The 23,908-nt window shown below is 48.5% G+C and overlaps 1 protein-coding gene across 1 annotated transcript; it reads left to right on the top strand.

Annotated features, from left to right (window-relative positions):
• Window positions 1-3,406: 3,406 nt before the first annotated feature.
• Window positions 3,407-9,886, top strand: LOC100347619 (protein SPATA31F1). The gene is given in 5 exon segments (XM_002707935.5): window positions 3,407-3,654; window positions 4,290-4,335; window positions 4,849-4,909; window positions 5,947-9,094; window positions 9,096-9,886. Coding segments are annotated over 5 exon segments (4,125 nt in total). The 5' UTR covers window positions 3,407-3,459; the 3' UTR covers window positions 9,771-9,886.
• The last annotated feature ends 14,022 nt before the right edge of the window (window positions 9,887-23,908 follow it).

Here is a 23,908-nt window from a genome sequence, read left to right as displayed (position 1 = left end):
ATTTGATAATACAAGTTAACAAATATGAGGGGCACTTTCACTTTTTTTAAAGATTCACTTTATTTATTTGAAAGATAGAGTTACAGAGAGAGGTAGAGACAGAGAGAGAGAAAGGTCTTCTACCCACTGGTTCACTCCCCAAATGGCTACAATGGCCGGAGTTGAGCCGATCCAAAGCCGGGAGCCAGGAGCTTCTTCCAGGTCTCCCACAAGGGTGCAGGGGAGACTTGAGCCATCCTCTGCTGCTTTCCCAGGGGCATTTAGCAAGCAGGGAGCTGGCTCCGAAGTGGAGCATCCGGGACTCGAACCTTCGCCCATATTGGTTGCCAGTGCTGCAGGCCAGGGCTTCAACATGCTGTGCCACAGTGCTAGCCCCTCATAATTTTGATAAGAGTGTAAATATGCACAATTGGTGGGCAACTGAGCAACATCAAGATGTAAAATACACACATACTTTGATCCATCATTTCAGCGCTTGGGACTTTCTCCTCCATGTGTCCTCATCCCTGTGTACAAGGACTCAGACATGTGAGATTCATGCCAGCATTACCTGGTAATGGAAGATTCTACAATGAATATCCATGAATGTGAAATGAAGATAAATTACATTATGGTTCTACCAAAATAAAAGACTGTAAAGATACAGAATACATGTTCCCATCACTAATTGAAAGAGAAAAGGGGAAAATCATGTAGTTCATGTTTCCATTTGTGAATAAAATACATCAATTTATTTCTACTTTCTAGACTAAATTAATTCTGAAAGACATACAAGGAAGAAAATTAAGAGGGGGCCGGCGCCGCGGCTCACTAGGCTAATCCTCCGCCTAGCGGCGCCGGCACACCGGGTTCTAGTCCCGGTCGGGGCGCCGGATTCTGTCCCGGTTGCCCCTCTTCCAGGCCAGCCCTCTGCTGTGGCCAGGGAGTGCAGTGGAGGATGGCCCAGGTGCTTGGGCCCTGCACCCCATGGGAGACCAGGAAAAGCACCTGACTCCTGGCTCCTGCCATCGGATCAGCGCGGTGCGCCGGCCGCGGCGGCCATTGGAGGGTGAACCAATGGCAAAGGAAGACCTTTCTCTCTGTCTCTCTCTCTCACTGTCCACTCTGCCTGTCAAAAAAAAAAAAAAATTAAGAGGTAGCAAGACAAGGGTGGGAAAGAGATAAACTACCTTCTTCTGACTTTTGAATTTGTATCATATGTATGCCTACTTTAAAAATAATTATCAGTATTTGAAATAAAATAAGTGTAGAGGCTTTCATCAAATGGTCTCATTCCTGCTCTCCAGTATTCCCCCACAGTTCCTCTGCAGTCCATCCACCTGAACCTCTAGAAGAGATAGCCTGGATTTCTTATTGCCAAATGAAGCCTATGCCCAATCCTTAGTTTCTCTATTTATCACTAAGTTTATCTCTTACCAGGACCAGTCCTTTTCCCCACAGTCTGCTCTTTTAGACCCAGTTCCAACTACCTACAAACCTTCTCTGATGAGCTCAGCCCTCTGAAAGGGGATTTTTGTAACCAGAGCCTCACAAATGAATATGTAATTCAATTTCTCTTAAATTGTTGGCTCTTGTTTTAGATGAATTAGTCATATTTTGAAACTAATTTTTAAAGATTTATTTATTTACTTACTTATTTATTTGATAGGCAGAGTGACAGAGGGGGAGAGGAAGGAGGGAGGGAGGGAGAAAGGGAGAGAAATACATCTTCCATTTACTGGTTCACTCCCCAAATGGCCACAACAGCTGGGGCTGGACAAGGCCAAAGCTAAGAACCAGGAACTCCATCTGGATCTCCCACATAAGTGGCAGGGATTTAAGTACTTGAACCACCATCAAATGTTTCCCAGGCCCATTAGCCAGGAGATGGATTAGAAGTGGAGTAGCCAGGGACTTGAACTGGCACTCCTATATGGTGGCCACAACACCCACCTCAAAACTAGATTTTGAAGTGTCTTTCTTAAGACAGATTTTTTTTTTGTTCCATTTCTTTTCCCTTTTAAGACTTTTGTTCATCTATTTTCATCCTATCCACTGGTCCACTTCCCAAATGCCTGCAACAGCGAGAGCTGAGCCAGGCTAAAGTCAGGAGCCCAAAACTCAATCTGGGTATCCCAAATAGGTGGCAGGGACCCAAGTACTTGAGCCGTGACCTGCAGACTCCCATGTTGTACATGAAAAGGAAGCTGGTCAGAAGCCAAACCCAGGCACTCCAATATGGCATGTGGGTGTCCCAAGTGGTGACTTAACAACCATGCCAAATGCCCACCATGACTTTTAAGTGTCTTGAGAGCAAGAAGGCAACATAGTTCAGATGTCTCTGTCCCACTGACACTACTGGCTCATGTAAGTACTCACCCCACTTGCTGGGTAGACTGAAAGTTAGAGGAAGACCAGAGAGCCTTTAAAGACATTTTGCCCCTTGGATTTCTTGGCCAGAGAACACTATCATCAGGGTGAAACTCTCTCAAGGATACTGAGAAATCCTGGGGGTAGTGGAGGCATATCACGTATCCAGAGCAGCCAAGCAGGCAACATACATATCTAAACCAAGAGCCAGCATACAGAAGCGCTGGAACCTGGGCTGAACTGGAAGACATCTGTCCTACCTAATAGCTTCCAAAATTCAGATTAAAAAAAAATAAAGATATACGAAAATTCCTCAGGCAAACAGCACACATACAATCAAAAATAGCAGCTAGTTTTTGAGGTGTAGTTGGAAGTAGCCACTAATCCATCTCTGCAGGCATTCTTCTCCCCAAGCAGACAGAATGCTATGACCTGGGTAGCATCAGCTCTGGAAAACCAAGCCTTGGACAGAGTACCAGCAGTGGACCACATGGACCATTCTTCCATGGAAGGCAGCGTTTACAATCTCTTTCCATCCATAAGGTCACACAGGGTAGATACAGTGGCCTTGGCCTTTTCCTGCCACATCAGCCCTGTCCCCTCTTCTTGAACTAATGTTTTCTGATCACTCACTGCCAGAAACATCAAAGCTTTCTATATGCAAGTCACTACCAGTCCTGCCCTCCCCAACTGCTGTGTGCTACTCAGGAGTATTTCCAGAACAGGAGGGAGAGTTGATGGGGGTTCCTCTGTCCCAGACACTCTTTCTCACAAAGGTGCTAAAGCACTCAGTTTCCTGAGGACAGGTAACCATTGCTGAAAAGGAGAGAACTGAGCCATCAGGCTGCTGGAGGGGGTGCAGGGTGAAGAGAAGGTGGGAAGCAGGCACTGCTTGTGGGTGTGGCACCTTCACTCCACGCTCTGTAACCCTTACAGAAAACCAGACACCCTCAACTACAGACCGAATCACCACATGAGCTTCCCTATGACACAGCCTTACAAGGCAGGAGGGCTTTGTGATGCAGTCTGGGAGCCTGGTTCTGCCCTCTGTGAGGCGGACATGACAAGACCAAGACCTGGCATTGGGAACCATTAAGCACTAGGACCCTGATGCCTAGAGAGGGGGGTGCCTGGTCTCCTCATGCTAATGAGGCTGAGACCATGTTGAACCCTACTTTTGTTCTGTGGGATGCTGGATATCCCTTGTATACCTACGGCTCCATCTTCATCCTTATCCTACTTCTCTGGCAAGTGAAAAGGAGTCAACATGGACTGACATTGGAATCTAAAAGGAGCTGCTGCCAGGTAGGGGAGCGCTGACCCTGCGGAACTAATGCAAGCCTCGGTTAAGAAGCTTGAAGTTCTCAGGGTGTCTCCTTATTACTCCCACCTTCACCCCTATTTTATGCCATATGATCAGTTACCTTTGGAATTTTCTTCTCAGAGTCCTGAGTTCCTGGCCAGGCCGCCCTCCCTGCAACACATTCTAATAGAAAAGTGGAGAACCCTTCCACTTGGTTTCCGTTAACAGCTAGATGCTATGAGGTCTACCTCACTGGATCTTAACAGGCTCCCACTGCAGATGCTTTTCTGTCCTGTAGACTTCGTAGCAGAAGTTCTGTTGCTGTTAGAATCATTTACCTGTTAATTTGCTCCACTTTTCCTCTTGGGTCATCCTAAACTCCCTACAGAGCTTGTCATGGCATAGGGACAGGAAGTATGTAAAATAGAGAGCCAAGAGAATGTCAGAAATATGCAGAGGAGGGAAAAGTGGGGGTAAAGAAAGTGGAGTATAGGGAAAGGAAATGTTGTACAGGGTATAAAATACAGATAGAGATATAGAAAGGGAGTGGGAAGTGATTATATGAGTGTTGTCTCATCTAGGACATGAAAACAGAAATGGTGCCCCAGCTTCACATTCTAATGTTTTTGTCTTTAAGCGTCACCGAAAAGTCAGGCAAAGGGCCAGAGATGCAGCATCAAGAGGTAAAGTCTTCCTCTCTCCTCTGACTCCCTTCTACTGTGGGTGAAGTACCCACGGTTCCTGTCCCTTCATGACACCTGGTGCCAGGAGTCAGTGCTCTAACCACTGAAGGCTCCCACTTACCAAACTGACAACTTCCACAGAGGACTTCCATGGGTTGGAAATAACAACGTGGGAATGTTCCCCAATGCTCTGTTTTTCCCCTGGGAATCAAGAATTGAGGAAAGAGAACAGATGCCCTTAACTATTTGATTTACTAGTTTTACAATCCTGTGGAAGTCACACCATCTCTCAGTCTTGTTCTCCATAAAATGGGTATAATAGCAATGATCTCACCTCACTCACAGGGCAAAGGCCCACAACACAAGTTGTGATTAGATTGTATGTGGACATGCCTGAGAGCATTGATAGTTGGGTATTTCAGTCTGCTCTGGTTGAGTCATAGGTCTCTAGCTTCCTCTGGGATAACCCTGACACTCTCCCATGGTCCATAAAACTCTTTCCTGGTTCCTCAGCTAGAAGACTTTCCCAGGAAGAAGCTGAGAAGCCGCGGGAGCTGATCTCAGTCATGAAAAGGTGATCTCCATCTCCTGCTCTTTTTGGTCTCCCAACTTTGAGTCTGGCCTGTGATGATATCTTGGCTTGGCCTGGGGCAGAGATGAGGAGAGGGATAATGGCTGGGTGGGAGACACACACAGTGCAGGCTGGTTCACTAATGAGAAGGTTGCCTGGGCAGAGTAGAGTTGACATGTCTCAGGAGGGAAGGGTCACCCAATTGCACTCAGTGCTATGGCGAAAGTAGTTCTGGAACTCGGGATTTGTCTAGTGCATAATTCATAAAGGATGCTACAGGGGACTGCACTCAGACATGAGACACGTCGTTCAGTCCAGAGAATGGATTTTGCATATTAAGAAATCATCATTGCCATATTCTCTTTATAACCACACCCTTCCAAAGGAATACTCCTGAGTCTGGCTGGATGTAGGTCTGGCTGTTACCTGTTATGGTTCTGTCTTCAGGGAGCCAGTTCCTAGGACAGACCTCAGACAGGAGTCTATCATCTTATCTCGTCCTTAAGATCTGTAGAGAACAGGATTGGTTCCCAAGAGATGCTGGATATAGCAGCAAGAACACCAGATACTCCCAGAATGCAGAGTTCCAGAGGCCCTCGTTTCCCACAGTTCAGATGTTCTGATATCAACCAGGCTTAGGCTTTCTTTGCCTAAAATGAGCCTGATCAGGTTTTACTGGCCGCATTTCTGGTGATGGCCTACCAGCCAACTGCTTGGATTTCCCTCTGCCTGATTCCTTTCTCTTATTTTAGCTTCTCAATGAGGTCAGCAGAAAAGTGAATCAAATTTCAAATCCTCTCTGAAGACCATTCCCTCCCATGGCTTGACTGAGACCTTGCCTAACAAACCCCTGACCCTCAACCCAACCCATTACACTTTGCCAAACGGCATTTTCTTAGGAAGACACACAGCAGGGCAGACAGCCAGAGGGTGTAGGTCACTTGCAAGACCAGGGGAGGGCAGTGCCAATCCCCAGCCTCACTCCTCCAAGGAGGCAGAGGTCACGCCATCATTAACAACGGCTGTGTTTCCCTCCCCAGCCAGGGCTGGCTTCCGGAGGAGGAAGGTGTGCGGCGGCTCCTGTGCACGGATCGCTCCTGCCACATCTGCAATTCTGCGGCTCTGGAGATTCACCAGCTGCTGGAGGGTGAGCACGTCCAGGTCTCCCCCGCTCCACCAAGGCCACCTCAGGACTCTTCTTGTCTGGAGACCGTGTCCACATCCAGTGTGTCCTTGGGACACAGTCTGGAGCGTCACACGGAGTACTCTGGAGAGCTTTCACTGGTACCTGTAATCCCAACAGTGGTACAAGTCACAGAGTCAGAATTCTTACTCCAGTCGGCGGCCCAGTCAGCAAGTGCAGTCAGCATCCGAGAATACTGGGCTGACTTTGACTACCTCCAGCTAGAGCAAGAATGTCAAGTGCCAGCGATGATCTTGGCTCCAGAGGCCATGGCCTCTTCCAGGCTCGAGGAGCCCAGCGTGCCAGAGCAGCTGGAGGAGACGACGGGGCACTTCTCCAGCCTTGTCCGTGAGGAAGAAGAATACCAGCACTTGAAGTCCCAGGTCTCTTTGCTGTCCCTAAACCCTGAGGTCACTAGTTTGACACATCCCATGGCCTTTCATATGGATGCAGTCCTCACTGTCCACTTGCCATTTCTTAGTCCTAAAATACTGAGGCTTCTTGAGGTCCATGTGAAAAAATGGGTGCATTTCCAGAGGTGGGGGCTCCCGAGGCGTGTGGAGGAGTCCCTGAAGCAGCTTATGCCAAACCCACCACTGTTTTGGGAACCTGGAAAAAAGCCATCATTTTCCTATGTCCTGAATAATACTTCTAAGATCTCTATTGAAAAAATTAGTACTGTTTACCACCAGACCTGGGGTTTATGTATGACTGGCCAACCCACACAGACCTTCTGGGTTTCTGAATGGTCCCTTACAGACCCAGAACAAAGTCACCACAGCGAGAAACCGCAAAGCCCTGTGGTCCTAGCATTATACACGTCAGACACTAAAGACCCAAGTGGCCTCTGCTCACTCCCAGAGGGACAAGCCTGGGACTCAGAGAGCCAACAGCAACAGAAACACAGCCAGCTCTTCTGTGGCCTCCCTACTCTGCACAGCGAATCCCTAGTTACCACTTTCCTGAGCTCTCCAGGCCTCTCCAAGGCTCAGAACGTGTCCAGACCCTCCTTGAAGGACCATTTTCTCTTCAAGGAGTTTTCTCACCTCCGCCAAATACCCGAAACCCCACCCCAGTCATGTGCACCCTCTTCCCCACCTTCCCCAAATTGGGTGGCTCCATCTGACCATCAACAAGCTCAGTTCAACGTCCCATTTCTGACTCTGGCTGAGTATGAAACCTTGGAATGGCACCTGCTGCAGAGGCAACTCCAGCTTCAGTGGGGCTTACCAGCTGCCTTCCGGAAATCTCAGCATGCCCAGAGCCCCAAGCAGTATGAGTCCTGTGACAAAGCCCACTCTCCAGAGCCTCTGAAAACTTGCTGGTCGGCAAAGCCTGTCTCAGTCCTCACCAGGGAACTGCTCTTCTTCCCAGAAAATGCCCGGAGAATGTTGGAATTCCATCTCCAGAAGCAGCTGATTCACCACCGCTGGGGTCTGCCCCAGAAGATCCAGCAGTCCATCCAATTACTCCTTTCCTCCACTGACCAGCAGGCGCTGGCCTGGAGCAGCGAAGATCTACCCGATGAGAGTGCACCCCAGACCATAGCCCTAGACACCAACAGGGCCAGTGACCTGCTCTCACCCATTGTGACCCCAGTATTGATCCCCATGCCACACTTGTTCACCCAGGCCAAGGCAATATTGCACAGCCACATCAACTCCAAATGTGCACAGATCCAACAGGGCAAGGTTCCTGCGCGTGTCTATAGCTCCTGGAACTGCAGGATTCCTGGGGGCCTGGCAGTGGTTCCCTTTTCCTGCATTCCAGAAGTCCAGCCCCTGGAGCTGCAAGAAGCAACTGACCTTGACCCACATCACGAAGTCATACCCTGGATGCCAATAGAGCTTGAGCCACAGCAACAGGCCCTACCACGTCCTGTTCCCAGACGTCGTAAGCTGCCCCAAGCCCTATCTGAGGAAGTCATTGAGAAACTGGAGACAACTTTACGGCACAAGTACCTGGCCTTCCTGTCGGGGCTGCCTTCTCTTTATTATGTGGCTCTCTCCAGGGCCACGTCCCCAGCCATCACTAGCCAATCTATAATCACAGAGGTGGTTTCTGGGCCTATCGAAATCCCAGCAGAGCCTCCGACTCAGATGATTTCATTTCAACAACTAGGTTTGGATCTTGAGCCATGCTTTCAAGATGACAACAAGACTTGTATAGACACTGCAGAGGAGCTCCACATTGAACAGCAGGAAGAAGAAATGATGGAGATGGTGCTTCTAGAAAACCAGCCACAACCTGCTAACCCCTACTCAATCAAGACACATATCTTGACCAAACTAAACTTCCACCTGAGAAAAAAGGTCCTAGAGATACAGTTGGGAATTCCTGCCAGGGCGAGGGAGTCCAGGGAAGAAACTGCCACAAATCCAGAGAACATGTACCTCCAAGAGTCTCTTGGGAATCTCAACAACCAAGAAAACGCGTTGCTCCAGGAACCACCCATCCCACCAGGCACTCTTCCTGTCCTAGAACCAGAATGGGTCCTCTTTAAGGAGCAGCTGGCCACTGAGTTGAAGGCAATGCAGCAGAACCAAAAGCAACCTACTTTCAAAGAAGCGCCTCACGGTTCTGCCCACTGGGCTTCCAGGATCTCACAGCCCAGCGGGGACACGACGGAGACCCAGGTGCTTTGTGTTCAGGTGGAGGCCAGTGAGAACAACCCCAGCCTGGAGGAATCCTGGAGCTCTGAGCCCCAAAGCCTAGGCAAGAGCAAGGACTCAGCCCCACTCCCCATGATGCCTAAGAAGAGAGAGGACTCAGGGAAACTCAAAGGAGCAGGAGACCATGGGGAAGGAGATGCAGGGCTTGGGCCCTCCTTACCCAGAGAAGAAAGACATTCTGTTGAAGGCCAGAGGCCAGCAGGGACGCCTCTGAACAGGACACCTCGAGGCTCCTGGCGACGGAGCCATAGCTTTCATTTTGCTGATCCCTGTCAACACAGACCCCAGAATCACCCTCAGCTTAAGGCCCCAGAGCTGCCTCCAGGAGTCTCTGGGGGGGAAAGCATCAGAGGATGGCCTGCAAGCTAGTCACACCAAGCTAAATGTTGTTCTCAAACCAGCAAGGACTCTTGAGAATGCCCAGCCTGTGCTGGCGCAGGCTTCCCACGGCCAGCCTCTCCGAGGCCAACGGATTCAGGATAAAGCTTTGCAGGGCCACACGTGGCAAAGTCTGATTTTTGAGGGGCAGGGGAAGCCAGCCCACCCGCACAAGAGGCCCAGCCCTCCAGAGGCCAGCTTGTTAGATAAGATGAAATCCTTTCTGTATTTTTTTAACTCCAAGACGAAAGGCAAAGGGTGTTTGGAATCCACATTTTCTGCAGCTGAGAAAGTGGCCAAAAGCAGAAAAGAGAATGTTGAGAAGAGCCTGGCTCCAGCCAGAAGCCCCAAGAGGAGAACTAAGACGGACAAGCCAGCAGGACACCCCAAGGCCCAGTCATGCCCCACGGAGAAGCTGGGGGGCTCGGCTTTCCTGAGGGTTTCCCATTCCCCAGACGCTAAGCTCCGGCTCCGCTCCCAACACCAGGGCTCTGCCTCAGTCCCAGCTCTTCCCCGCCACTGCCCTCGGCACTGTCCTCGAATGGCCCGTGCCACCCAACCAGGGAACACTTTTAGCTCCCAGCCCTACCTCAGACCAAAACACTGGTCTGCCCCTGAAGACAAGGAGTAAGAACCTATAGGTGCCCCCATTCCCCACATCCCTTGAGGAGGACTGCTATTGTCATTTCCATTAAGGCACAGGTGGGCAGAACCCCACCCAAAATATACTCTATGTCTCTAAGCCAAGGGTTGTCTGTCTCCTCCTTGTCTCCATCATATTTTGTTAAAGGAATGCACGAGAAAGGCTGTGAAGGCCTTCCTATCTTGGGAGGAAGATTTAACCCATAATTCTGACAGCTTCCACCACCCTAGACCTAATATGGACAAAAAGATTTGAGCAGGGAAAGAATGACCTTTTTTCAGGTGTCTTGAAAATAAAAGTCAAGCTTGAATTCTGAACACTCAACACCCAGCCCTACCAAATTCTTTCCCCAGGAAAGCTTATGCATGGAAATACCTTAATATTAGTTGCATCCAAAGTATGGGCTGGGGAGACTGACAACATATCATGTCAGTGTGATGAGTACTATGAGGTGTGAGGCTGGGGCACACACGTCTGATGAGGAAGATGACCCCATGAGAGTCATAATGGAAATAATAAGAAATTGTATTCAACAATCCAGCTGAGTACTTATGATGTGTCAGATACTATGCCAGACACAGCGGTGAGCAAAACACAGGCCTTGCCTCAGTGGAGCTCTAGGTCTCATAAGTGAACAGTCTCATAAGCCCAAAGTGTCTAAACACATACACAGGAAATCCAATACTGATCTCAAACTAATTCTCTGCTGCCACCACCATGCAATCACATATAGCAAACGTGTTCCAAGAGATGAATTCCATCTGTCTAGTTATTCAGGACAGAATCATGGATATCATTACTGTTTTCTCTAACAGCCCACATCCACTCCATCAGTAAGTCCTGCTGTCTCTACCTTTAAAAATGCACCCAAAATATAACCAGTTCTCACCCCCTCTACTTCTACCATTGCTGCAGTAGCATAACTTGAGACCATGCCTCCAACAGTGTATCCTCAGCGAGGGTCATGGCTGCAGACAATACTAGATATAAACAGATAGATACATAGGTAGGTAGGTAGGTATGTAGGCCACCAGGCAGCCATGTAAATAAATAAGATTACTACAGGAATGAGTATAAATGAAAGAAAGATCTAAAAACTGGGTTCTGGGAGAATCCCACATTAAGAAACAGAAAAGTAAAGGAAGACCTAGCATGCAGAGGAGCTGAAAAGTAGCAGCCAGTGAAGTAGGAGGAAAACTAAAAGCGTGTGATGTACCAGAAGTTTTTTCAAGATGAAAGTGAACAACTGCATGAAAAGTTGTCCATCCATCGAGATGAGGCTCATCAGCCTTGGCAGCATAAAGGCCATTCACAACATTCAGAAGTACACATTCAGGGAGCAATGTAGGTGAAGATATGACTAAAGTGGATTCAAGAGACAGTGGGAGGAGAACAATTGGTCATAGCAAGTGAAATCAACTCCTCCAGGGATTTTTGTTTAAAAACACATTTTTAATAGCACAAGAGGGGTTTATTTAAGTTCTGAACACAAAGGTGTTGAAAGTTAGTGGAAAAGATTCTGTTGAGAGGAATAAGTGATACAGGAGAGCAAGGGCAGAACTGCTGGAACAAGATGGTGAAGAAGAAAGAAGTGGGAGCTGCTCCACAGGTGGAGATCTAGGCTTTGGCTAGATGCAGGCACTTTTCTGTAAGTAGAGAATGCAGCACTGGTGAGCGAGGACTGTGCATCAGGAGGAAAGTTTTCTCCAGCAACTACACTGCAAGCAACGATCAGTGGGGTTTATGAAAATCCGGGGAGGGACAAGGACTCTAAGAGGCAAGGGTATATGGCAATCAAAACGAAAAAAATGGAGGTAAATAGGAATTCTGGGAGTTGCTGTGGAAACATCCTGTTAGGGCCTAACAAGTTGATGGTAGTCTGAATGCCAGGTGAGCATGGAAAAGTTGAGATGGCCAATCATGTGCATGAAGCAAGAGCTCTTGGATATTGGAGCAGCAGGAAAGATCACTGTGTGGAACCTGAGCAAGACTGTGGGGCTGGAGTCACAGAAACAGGGTGGAGAGGAATCCTATGGATCAGTGAGGGACCAAGGAGACTTAGGGATGGGAAGAGAGAAATGGGAAGCAGGGAGACAAGAGAGGATACCCTGGGAACGTGGCATGGGCTTCTGTTTTGGTCACGTAACATCTCAGAAAGAAGCACCTCTGTATCTTCACTCCAAGAGCTGGAGAAAAGGCAAGGCATGTGATGGCTTCTTTGTGAGGTGTTATCATGGACATGTGAACATTTGGCTCCTAAGAAAGTTCAAGATCACTCACCATCTCATCAACCCAGGAAGTAGTGGCAGACCTGCTTCCCCGGCTAGGACCCTGCATTTAGTACAGCGTGTCCACTGCTAGGATACAGAAGAGCCAGGGATGTGTCCCTCCTCTGAATGGGGGCTCTGTGCCTAAATGGCCCCTAACTGGGCCCCAAGGACAGGCAGGCACAAGGTCCAGCCTTGCTGAGCCAAGACTCTCCAGGTGTTTTCGTAAAGCAAGCCAAAGATCAAAGGAGGTCTTGTGACAGGCACATCCTCTGTGTGGTGGAAGCTTGGCAGAGAGCCACAGAGCTAGGGGGCTACAGGGAGTCCAGAATGAAGGGAATGGACTCAGATGCGTCACAGTGGCATCAGATGGAATCCAGGGTTAGCGTGCACACATCCTGATTAGGGTGGAGTAGGTCCTTCCATGGTCTCCCACAGGCTCCTACTTCCCATAGGCCAGCATGGGCTCAGACTGTTGACCAAACTCCCACAACAGAGGGCTGTGGGCAGACAGATGAACTGAAATGAAGGCCACCAGGATTTTAAGTTCTCAGCAAAGTCAAGAGTAGGAGAAGGCAGGATCAGAGCCTATGATTCACATAGGAAGCACATGGAGGAAGCCTCATGCGTGCCATCTCAAACCCTAGCAAAGCCAATTCACTTCCCTCAAGTTTCAAGAGAGGCCAAAATCAGAGGAAGCAAAGCCCAATGAAAGGCACAAGTCCAGAGGTGGAAACGTCACTGCTAGCTCGGGTACTACATCACGTCTTGGTCAATAGGCCTGATATTTTCTAGAGCCCTTCCCTTGCTCTCTTCAAAAACTGTCAGAATTGTCAGGTTGGATTTCATTCCACTGATTTCCAACAGTGGGAGGTGAGTGGCTTCTCCACAACTGTCCTGTCAAACACTGGGTCAGAGAGGACAGGGGCCACTTTACGTATGTGCCTGCCCACTGCAGTCCAGACAGGGAGGGCAAAGAACAGAGGATGAGCACAGGAATAAACCGCATGGAGATGCTGCTTCCTGCAGAGTGGGAGGTGGCTGGGCTGCTGCTGCTTCACCAGCCAACCAAGGCCCAGTACTCCACTGAGACACTGGAGCCCAAGGCCCAGGCCAGGCCTAACACAGAAGGAAGGATAAGGTTGGTTCTCGTGCCCACTGCATGGAAAGAAAAGGAAGGAGGATCACCTTGAGTTCAGGTGAAGATATAAGAGACAGGCACGGAGCTGGCATTATGAGGCACTTGTTAAGCCACTGCTTGTGACACCAGCACCCCATATGAGCACTGGTTTGAGTCCAAGCTGTGCCAGTTCTGATCCAGCTCCATGCTAATAGTCCTGGGAAAGCAGCAGAGGATGGCCCAAGTGCTTGGGCCTCTAGCACCCACATGGGAGACCCAGACAGAGTGCCAGGCTCCTGGCTTCAGCCTGGCCAAGCCCCAGCCGTTGTGGCCATTTGGGGAGTGAACCAGCAGATGGAAGATTGACATCTCTCTCTCTCTCTCTCTCTCTCTCTCTCTCTCTCTGCTTTTCAAATAACAAAACAAATCTTTGGGAAAAAATTAAGCAGAATACAAGCATTTAAGGTGCCGGGGGATGGGGGACACGGAGGATCTACCCTACCTGGTCAAAGTGGAAAGGTAGAGAATCAACCAATCCCATCCCTAGAGAGGGCGAGGAGAGGACAGTGACTACTTGGGCCTGATGAGAGTATTGAAGGAGGAGTCTGTGAACCAGCCAGAGAGAGATGTCTTGTTTCCAGGAGGAGGCGTGGGTGCTGCCAACTGGCCCCCTTTCCCGCCTTGTCCCTCTCCTCAACCATAACTTCTCTCCATCCAAGACCAGGCAAGTTGCATTCTAGGGGATTTCCAGAGAGAATTACTCTCAAGGTCAGGTCAGTTACAAAGGCCACAGGGCAGGGTCCTGGGCAGGCAGCCTGACCATGGGAACCCAAACAGTGGGAAGGGAAGCCACTGCTTGCGGTAAATAGTGCCGGCAGCTGGAATGTGTCAGGGAACGGGAGGAGCAAAAAGGGAGAGGCCTGAGCAGAACCACACACAGACACATGAACACAAGTACTTAGCCACACAGGTGGTACAGAAAAAGACGCAAAGCCAACCATGCCACTCAGACACAAATTCAGAGAGTGCACAAACAGGTCTAAGTAACACAGCTACACAGACTCATGAACACTCTGAGGGAGAGAATCGAGAAGAGACGGGCACAAACACACGCACACACTGACTGGCACACACATCTCACAGACTCAGTCACAACCATGGCCAAATCCATCCTTCCTGCCCAGCCCCTTGCCTCCATAGAGCCCCTAGGCCACCTCAGGTCAGGGCAGTCTTTCTCATCTCCAAACTCTGGTTTGTCATTTCTGACACATGGCTTGTCCTTTAACAGCACAGTCTTAGATTTCACCGCAGGTCTTTGGTCTCCAGAACTTGACTGTGTGCCCTTAAAGAACTGTCAGGGTGAGGAAGTGAGTCCACCGCGCTCTTCAGCGACCCTGTCCCTCACCTACACACCCATCACCAGCAGAGCCCCAGATTACTGCTGCTTTAGTCCTGCAGGGTCCTGACCTCTAGACTGTGACACAGAAGACCAAGAGGAGGACAAGACAGACACACGTGGTCCAAGTTACCCTCAGGGACCATGAAGAACCAGGTCATCTGTCCCTGGGAAGGAGCACCTGACACAGGGCACGACCACATGTGAGGCTGTGAACCTCAACCCCACCCTGACCAACTCACCCCAAAACCCAGTTCCAGCCTCATTTCCGAAGATAACTCTAAGTCCCAGTTCCTTCAAATGGGACTGGAACAACTCCACCTCAGAAAGGAAATGCTGGGCTGGCACTGTGGCACAGTAGGTTAAGTCACCGCCTATGGTGCTGGCATCCCCTGTGGGCACAGGTTCAGGCCCCAGTGATGCTACCTCTGATCCAGCTCCTGCATATGCACCTGGGAAGGCAGCGGACGATGGCCCAAGTTCTTGGGCCCTGCCACCTACAAGGAACTCAGATGGAGTTCCAGGCTCCTGACTTCAGCCTGGCTCACCCCTGGCCATTATGGCAATTTGGGCCCGATGGACCAATGGGTGACAGATCTCTCACTGTCTCTCCCTCTCTGTAGCTCTGGCCTTCAAATAAACAAATCTTTTTTAAAAAAATCCTAGAGACTTTTTTTTTTAATTTATTAATATAAAGAGAGCAGGGGCTGGCGCTGTGGCATAGCAGAGCAGGTAAAGCTGCTGCTGCTGCCGTGCCACACCCCATATGGGCGCCGGTTTGAGCCCCGGCTGCTCCACTTCTGATCCAGCTCCCTGCTATGGCCTGGGAAAGCAGCAGAGGATGACCCAAGTCCTCCAGCCCCTGAACTCACAGGAGAGAACTAGAAAAAACTCCTGGCTCCTGGCTTCGGCCCAGCCCAGCACCAGTCGTTGCAGCCATCTGGGGAGTAAACCAGCGGAAGGAGGATCTCTCTGTCTCTCCCTCTTTCTCTGTAACTCTCTTTCAAATAAATACATCTTTTGTAAAATATATAAAGAGAACAGATTTCATTCATTTCATAGGTTCAACTCTAAGAAGATAACCAGATTTCTCTCCTTCTCTCTCTCCTTCCCTCAATCTTCCTTCCTTTTTCTTGTAATTTTTTAATTTTTGCCAAAACATAATTTCAATCTACTCTACCAAGAATGCATTAATACAGTGGCTCATAACTGTATATGCTGTTTAAAAAAAAAAAGCAAAAGAAAGGAAATATTGATGGGTGAAAACCAAAAATGTTTACATGGCCAAAAAAGTTTGTTATAGAACACTGTGATGTTAGGCTCTCCACGGCCTAGCTGTCTACTTTCCTTAGTTGAAACATAACTACAAGAGTCGTTCAAACTCCACAAGCATGGGTGGTTAGGAGACGACCAATAACCTCTAATCTACACCAGATAAATACCCACATTATACCCAAGACTAAATCCCTCTATGTGTATCTTAGATGCTTAAAATTCCCCTCCAACACAAGTTTAACTCCATGGCCAATCTTAATCCCGGTTCTAAATACAAACAATGCCCTACTCCAACCCTAACACAATCTTATTCCAATATAACTAGCTGTTATAAACCACACACCAAATTCCAAGCCCTCTTTAACACTGCCGTAATTCCACACCAGTGCTTACCACTGCCTAAGACCCGTCCGTAATGTCAGTATCACACTGTTCCAGGCATAATCCTAACCCTAGCAACTGTACATTGATGTATGCAACTACACCAGGCGCACAAACAGTACACGTTTCTGAAAGCGTGTGTCACGTGCACCCCCAGGACCTCAGCAGCTCCTTAGTAACAGCTGCATGTCCACAGGGCATCTCATTCCGAGGGCTCAGCGCTCGGCTGGGAACCCAGGAGCACCAAAGCGCCCAGGCCCTCTGACCCTTGTTGGACACACACGCTGAGGGACTCAGCCCACCCCAAACTCTGTTCCAGGACTAGCCCAGCCCCTCGGCTGAGATTCCCGCCATACCCCTCCCCGACTCTTGCCTGCCAAGCTTGAAGCATCTGCTGCCCTGGAACCCCCCACCCCCTACCAGGCAGGCAGACAAGCCCAGGGCTGAGGGAATGTGGCCCTTTCCAATGTGGGGATTTCCAGACTCTTGCAACACCCATACCTAGGCTGTCTACCCCACAGCTGGCCCAGGTGCCTGTCCTAAAGGGGTAATGGATCTGTTGACGGCATGAAAAAAACACATGTCCAAGGCCTAAGTCTGGTGATAGAGTGTATTCTGCCCTTCTCATGGTAGAGCACAAGCCAGCCTGTGTACCCCCTCAGCCCTCACCCCTAAATGCCAGTGCAGTGCTCCTCCACAGCTCCCACCACAGAGGTTGTCAGACGGTACCTAAGTTCCACTGGGGCACCACCAAGCCAAGCATTCACCCCGAGGACCTGAGCTCTTTGGTGGACACTCAGTCTCAGATGTGCATGTTCCCCTTCCCTAATGTCCACATTGAACCTTGCCTGAGGACCAAAAGGGGCCTTGGTGCAAGACCAAAAGGGGCCTTGGTGCAGGGCTGCAAGCCCCAGAACTCCGCACCCAATAGCGTTCAGGTGGACTGCAGGGAGGGACGGGCCAGACCATCAGGTGAGCACCAACAATGGCCACGTGGGCAGTCTGCATCAGCATCTCTCTGAGGCTGCTCTACCCCTGCGGTCTGGTTCAGAGGCAGGGAGTGACCTGTATCTAGGCATGGAGGGCAAGTCCGAGCCCTGAGGGGTCTGCGTCCACCATCTCGCGGCAGTCAGAGGACCTCAACAGCTTAAGGAAGGGCACCATGTGCAATACTAACACTCAGAGTAAGAGCCTCTGCGGCCTCCACCAAGTCCCGAGGGGACAGGCAGGTGTCCTGACAGAGAGGGAGCCTGGGATTTGAGAGAAGCCGCACCACGGTCCCCTCCTCCTTCCTGCCACCTTCCCCTTTTCCTGCAAGTTATGCCAGAGCACAAAAGCCTCTCCCACAAGGGGCCTGGGGGGTCATCACTCTGGCTTCCTTTACCCCAGACCACCTATGTTCCCTGCTCCTGGCTCTGGGCCCATCTGGCGTGGGGATGAAAGTGTAAAAGGCCCTTATGGCTCACTCAGCCCTAGCCCACCAAGGGCTTACAATTACCAGACAGCTCGGTACAAAATACAGACTCCTGGGGCTCTTTCCTGATGGTCTATGTAAGAAGGTGGAGTAGTGCCTCTAATTTCGTATTTGTAAGCGTTCCCGGGTGATTCTGAAATGCAGCCATATTTGGAAACAATCTAGCACAATAGGATTCTGGAATCATCTAAATCCTCACGGCCCTTGCTATCCTACCTTTCCACAGGGATGTGGGGGATTGGGGAATTTCAAACATTCTGGTGCCAGGATCTGCCATGAGACCAGGAAAAGCTCCACGAAATCTGTCCTTGTGGTTCCCAGTTCTGCTCCTGGAGTGCTAGCCTCTCACAGGGAATGAGCTCTCCCTGCCCCGCTTACGGGTTTATCCTGCTGGAAAACCTCACACACAATGGCTGGTATCTCTCTGCTAGGCCACTCAAATTCCTGCCCCTGTCCTCTCTGAACCTGGGGAAAATGTCACCTCTACGTCCCCATCCCGACAGCATTCCTATCTCCAATCCCCACCCCCTGCATCCCCTCCTTCCCATCAGCAATACCCCTCTGACAGGCCCACGTGCTTGGTCACCCTGTCCTGACGGTGCCTCCCAACCCTCATTTCCTCGTCTCCCTAAGGCTTCTCCAGCCCCTCAAGATCCAGCCTTCAGAAAACTTGAGTAAGCCTGGGGGTGAGGTGCCTGCTGCTGAGTTTAGCACTCTGCAAACAGATGGGTTTTCCAGTTCTGACAGGGGCGGCGGTGGGGGCCAGGGGGGCAGTCACAACTCTGAAGTCTTCATTCAGCTTTAAACATAGATTCTAGGTTATGATCCAGCAGTCACAGCACACACCAGAATGAATTGCAAATTTGAAATATTAACAATTAAATCCAGGAATGACATCATGCAAGATGACAGAGTAAGAAGCTGGGAGTAGGGAGAGTGACATTGTGGTATAGAAGGTTAGGTCACTGCTTGGGATATTAGCATCCCATTTTGAGTACCAGTTCAAGTCCCAGCTCCTCCACTTCCAATCCAGTTTCCTGCTAATGCAATTGGGAAGGCAGCAGAAGATGCTCCAGGTACTTGGGTCCCTACTACCATGTAGGAGACCGAAATGAAGTTGCAGGCTCCTGAGTTCAGCCTGACCCTGTGTGAGCTGTTGCAGCCATTTGAGGAGTGAAGCAGCAGATAGAAGATTTCTTTCTCTCTCTGTGTCTCTCCCTCTCTCTGTCACTCTAACTTTGAAATAAATAAAATAAACTGGAAAAAAAAATACATTTGGGGCTGAAGCTGTAGCATAGCGGGTAAAGCCACCACCTGCAATGCTGGCATCCCATATGGGTGCCGATTCTAGTCCCGACTGCTCCACTTCCAATCCAGCTCTGTGCTATGGCCTGAGAAAGCAGTAGAAGATGGCCCAAGGCCTTGGAACCCTGCACCCGCATGGGAGACCCAGAAGAAGCCAATGGGCAAAGAATTAAAAGATATCTGGAAACAGTACAGAAACAAAATGAGCATCAATAAGGTAGAAATAACTTTTTTTTTTTTTAGAAAAAGGACCCAAAATAAATTCTGGTGCCATAAACACTAAAATCACAATGAGAAATTCACTTGAGGAGTTCAACAGCAGATTTGGGCAGCAAGAGAAAGGATCAGTGCACTTGAATATAAAACAATAAAAATGGCTAAATCTGAGAAGTAGTTAGAAAACAGAGGAAGAAAAGTGAACAGTCTGAGGACACCATCAACTCAACCTCATCACAGGGTTTTCAAAAGAGGAGAAAAGTTTTTTTGAAGAAATTATAGCTGAAAATATCCCAAATCTGATAAACAGTATGAGCTCAAGAACCACAAGCAGGATAAACTTGAAGTGATCCACATTGAAACACATTACAGTCAAACTGTTGAAACCCAAAGACAAAGGGAAAATTTTGAGAGCAGCAAAAAGAGAAGTAACTCATTATATTCAAGAGATCCTCAAAAAGATTTATAGCTGGAGTGAGCACTGTGGCACAGTGAGTTAAGCCACCACTTGGGACACCCCCATCCCATATCAGAGTGCCGGTTCAAGTCCCAGTGGCTCCACTTCCACTCCAGCCTCCTGAAGATGTCCCTGGGAAGAAGGGGGTGGGGCAAGTATTTGAGTTCCTGCGACCTATGTAGGAAACCAGGATGGATTTCCCAGCTCCTGGCTTCAGCCTGGCCCAGCCCTGGCTGCTGAAGGCATTTTAGGAGTACATCAGTAGACAGCAGATCTCTTTTTCTTCCTCTCTCTCAGCCTTTCAACTAAAATAGGCAAATTAAAAAAAAAAAAGTCAGAAGGTTTTCAAACAGAAACAAAATGACAATAAATGGTAACTCACATAGTATTACATACTTTTTTGTTTGTGACTCCTCTTTTTGTTATTTATAATATGAAAGGTGGGGCCAGCACTGTAGCATAGAGGGTAAACCCGCTTCCTGCAGCGCCAGAATCCCATAGCGGTGCCAGTTCAAGTCCTGGTTGCTCCACTTCTGATCCAGCTCCCTGCTACTGTGCCTGGGAAAGCAGCAGAAGATGGCCTAAGTCCTTGGACCACTGTACCCACGTGGGAGACCTGGGAAAAGCACCTGGTTCCTGGCTTTGGATCAGTCCAGATTCAGCCACAGCAGCTGATCTCTCTCTCTCTTTCTCTCTCTACTCAATTGATCTCTCTCTCTCTCTCTCTCTAACTCTGCCTTTCAAATGAATAAATCTTATATATGTATATATATATAATATATAGATGTAAATTGAAAGGCAAATGCATAAAATAATTGTAAGTCTATATTAATGGGCACACATTGTATAAAGATGTAATCTGTGACCATAACAATACAAAGGAGAAGGAACTAAAATGAATAGGAGAAGGGTGTTTATTAAAACTAAGTTGGTGGGGTCGGTGCTGTGGTGTAGCAGGTAAAGCCGCCGCCTGCAGTGCCAGCATCCCATATGAGTACCAGTTCAAGTCCTGGATGCTCAACTTCCGATCCAGCTCTCTGCTGTAGCCTGGGAAAGCAGTAGAAGATGGCCTAAGCCCTCGGGCCCCTGCACCCACGTAAGAGACCTAGAAGAAGCTTCTGGCTCCTGGCTTCAGATCAGCACATCTCTGGCCATTGCGGCCATCTAGGGAGTAAACCAGCGGATGGAAGACCTTTCTTTCTCTCTCTCTCTCTCTCTCTCTCTGCCTCTGTCTCTCTGTAACTCTGCCTTTCAAATAAATAAATTAATTTTAAAAACTAAGTTGGTATACATTTAAGATGCTAATTGTAGTTACCAAGGTAACCATTAAAACAATTACAGGAGCCAGCACTGTGGTGTAGCGGGTAAAGCCACCGCCTGCAGTGCTGGCATCCCATATGGGCACCAGTTCGTGTCTCTGCTGCTCCACTTCTGATCCAGCTCTCTGCTATGGCCTGGGAAGGCAGTAGAGGATGGCCCAAGTCCTTGGGCCCCTGCACCTGTGTGGGAGACCCAGAGGAAGCTCCTGGCTCCTGGCTTCAGATCGGCGCAGCTCCGGCTGTTGTGGCTACCTGGGAAGTGAACCAGCAGATGGAAGACCTCTCTCTGACTCTCCTTCTCTCTCTGTGCAACTCTGACTTTCAAATGAATAAATAAATATTTTTTAAAAAATCACATAACATAAGGAAAAGGAAAGAAAGGAATAAAAATGGTACACTACAAAAAAAATCAACTAAAAACAAAGAAAGGATGGGCCAGCGCCGCGGCTCACTAGGCTAATCCTCCGCCTTGTGGCGCCAGCACACTAGGTTCTAGTCCCGGTTGGGGCGCCGGATTCTGTCCCGGTTGCCCCTCTTCCAGGCCAGCTCTCTGCTGTGTCCAGGGAGTGCAGTGGAGGATGGCCCAAGTGCTTAGGCCCTGCACCCCATGGGAGACCAGGAGAAGTACCTGGCTCCTGCCATCGGATCAGCGCAGCACGCTGGCCGCAGCGGCCATTGGAGGGTGAACCAATGGCAAAGGAAGACCTTTCTCTCTGTTTCTCTCTCTCACTGTCCACTCTGCCTGTCAAAAAAAAAAAAAAAAACCACAAAGAAAGGCAGTAATAGAAGAAAAATATATACAAGATATACAGAAAACAAATACATAAGTGACATAAATACATCCTTCCTTATTACTCTAAAGCAAATGGACTAAATCTTCCAATTAAAAGGCAGACACTAGCAGCCAGCATTGTGGCATTGCAGATGAAGCTATTGCCTGGAATGCTGGCATCCCATATGGGTGCTGGTTTGAGTGCTGGCTACTCTACTTCTTATCTAGCTCTCTGTTATGGCCTGGGAAGAGCAGCAGAGGGTGACCCATGTGCTTGGGCACCTGCCACCCATGTGGAACACTCAGATGAAAGAACTACTGGCTCCTAGCTTCAGCCTGGTTCAGCCCTGGCTATTGAAACCATCTCAGGAGTGAACCAGTGAATGGAAGATATCTTTCTCTGTCTCCCTCTCCCCTCTCTCTATAGCTCTTCCAAATAAATAAATAAATTCTTTAAAGAAAAAAAGGCAGAGACAGGCAAAATGATTCATTTACATGCTGTCTATAAGGGACTCCCTTTAGATACAAAGACTTTGAAAGTCAAAGGATAGAAAGAATATCCAATCAAATAGTGGCCAAAAGGAAACGGGGAGGTCATTGTTGTGGCGCAGCGGTTAAGCTGCAGCTTGCTGCGCCACAATCCCATACTGATTTGAGTCTTGACTACTCCACTTCCAATCCAGCTCCTGGCTAATGTGCTTGAAATAAGCAGAAGATGGTCCATGTGCTTGGGCCCCTGCCACCCATCTGGAAGGACTGGATGGAGTTCCAGGCTCCTGGCTTTGGCCTGGCCCTAGCCTTGGCTCTTGCAGCCATTTGGGGAATGAACCAACAGATAGAAATCTCTCTCTCTCTCTCTCTCTCTCTCTCTCTGTCTCTCCCTCTGGTGTGGTGTGTGAGTCTTTCTTTTAAATAAAGAAATCTAAAAAAAATCTGAGGTCATTATATTACCATTAGGAAAAGTAGAGTTTTAGCCAAAAAGAGTTAAAAGAGACAAATAAGGACATTATACATTAATAGAACGTTTGATATAGCAAGAAGATGTAACAACTATAAATACCTAACAATAGAGCACCAAAGCACTGGAAGCAAAAATGAACAGAATGGAATAGAGAAATTGACAGTTCTATAACAGTTGGAGGCTTCACCATGTCATTTCTATAATGGATAAAACAACCAGACAAAGACCAATAAGGAAACAGGGCACTTGAACAATACTCTGAACCAATTAGACCTAGCAGACTGACACAGAAGACTGCCCAACAACAGTAGGATGCACACTCTTCTCAGGTGTGCACGGAACACTCTCCAGGAAAGACAACAGGTCAAGACACAAACCAAGTTATAATGCAGTTGAACCAGAAATCAGTAACAGAAGGAAAACTCAAAAATCCACAAATACATGGAAACTAAGTGATATGCTCAAGAAGAAATTTCTCACCGGAGAAATTAGCAAATACCTCCAGGGGGAAGGCATTTGGCTCAATGATTAAGCCCACATCCGGCATCAGACGGCCTGGTTCAAGTCATGGCTTCTCTGCTTCTGATCCAGCTCCCTGCTAATGTGCACCCTGGAACGCAGCAGATGATGGCTCAAGTACTTGGGTCCCTACCACTCACATGGGAGACCTATATGGAGTTTTGGGATCTTGGCTTCAGCCTAGCCCAGTCCTTGCTGTTGCTGGCACTTGAGATGTGAACCAGAAGATGGAAGACCTCTCTCTCTCTCTCTCTTTCTCTCTGTGTCTTTCAAATAAAAATAAATAAATAATTGTTTAAATATATTTTTAAAAGAAAGAAAATAGCTTGAGACAAATGAAAATAAAAACATAATTACAACAAAATTTACAAGACAGTGAAAGCAGTGCTAAGAGAAAAATTTATAATTGTGAATGTCTACAAGTGAAGGGACCTCAACTCAATGACCTGACTATACAATTTAAAGAACTAGAAAAACTAGAGCAAACTAAAGGCAAAGAGAGTAGAAAGAAGGAAATACAGACTAAAACAGAGGTATAGGAAATAGGGAAATGGTAGAGAAAAATCAACAAAATCAGGACGTGGCTCTTTGAAAACACTGATAAACTTTTAGGTAGATTATGAAAAGAAGAGAGGAGCCTCAAATTATTTAAATCAAAAATGAA

This window comes from Oryctolagus cuniculus, chromosome 1 (genome assembly GCF_964237555.1).
Source record: "Oryctolagus cuniculus chromosome 1, mOryCun1.1, whole genome shotgun sequence".
NCBI classification, from domain to species: Eukaryota; Metazoa; Chordata; class Mammalia; order Lagomorpha; family Leporidae; genus Oryctolagus; species Oryctolagus cuniculus.
This window is presented reverse-complemented; position numbering and strand designations above follow the sequence as displayed.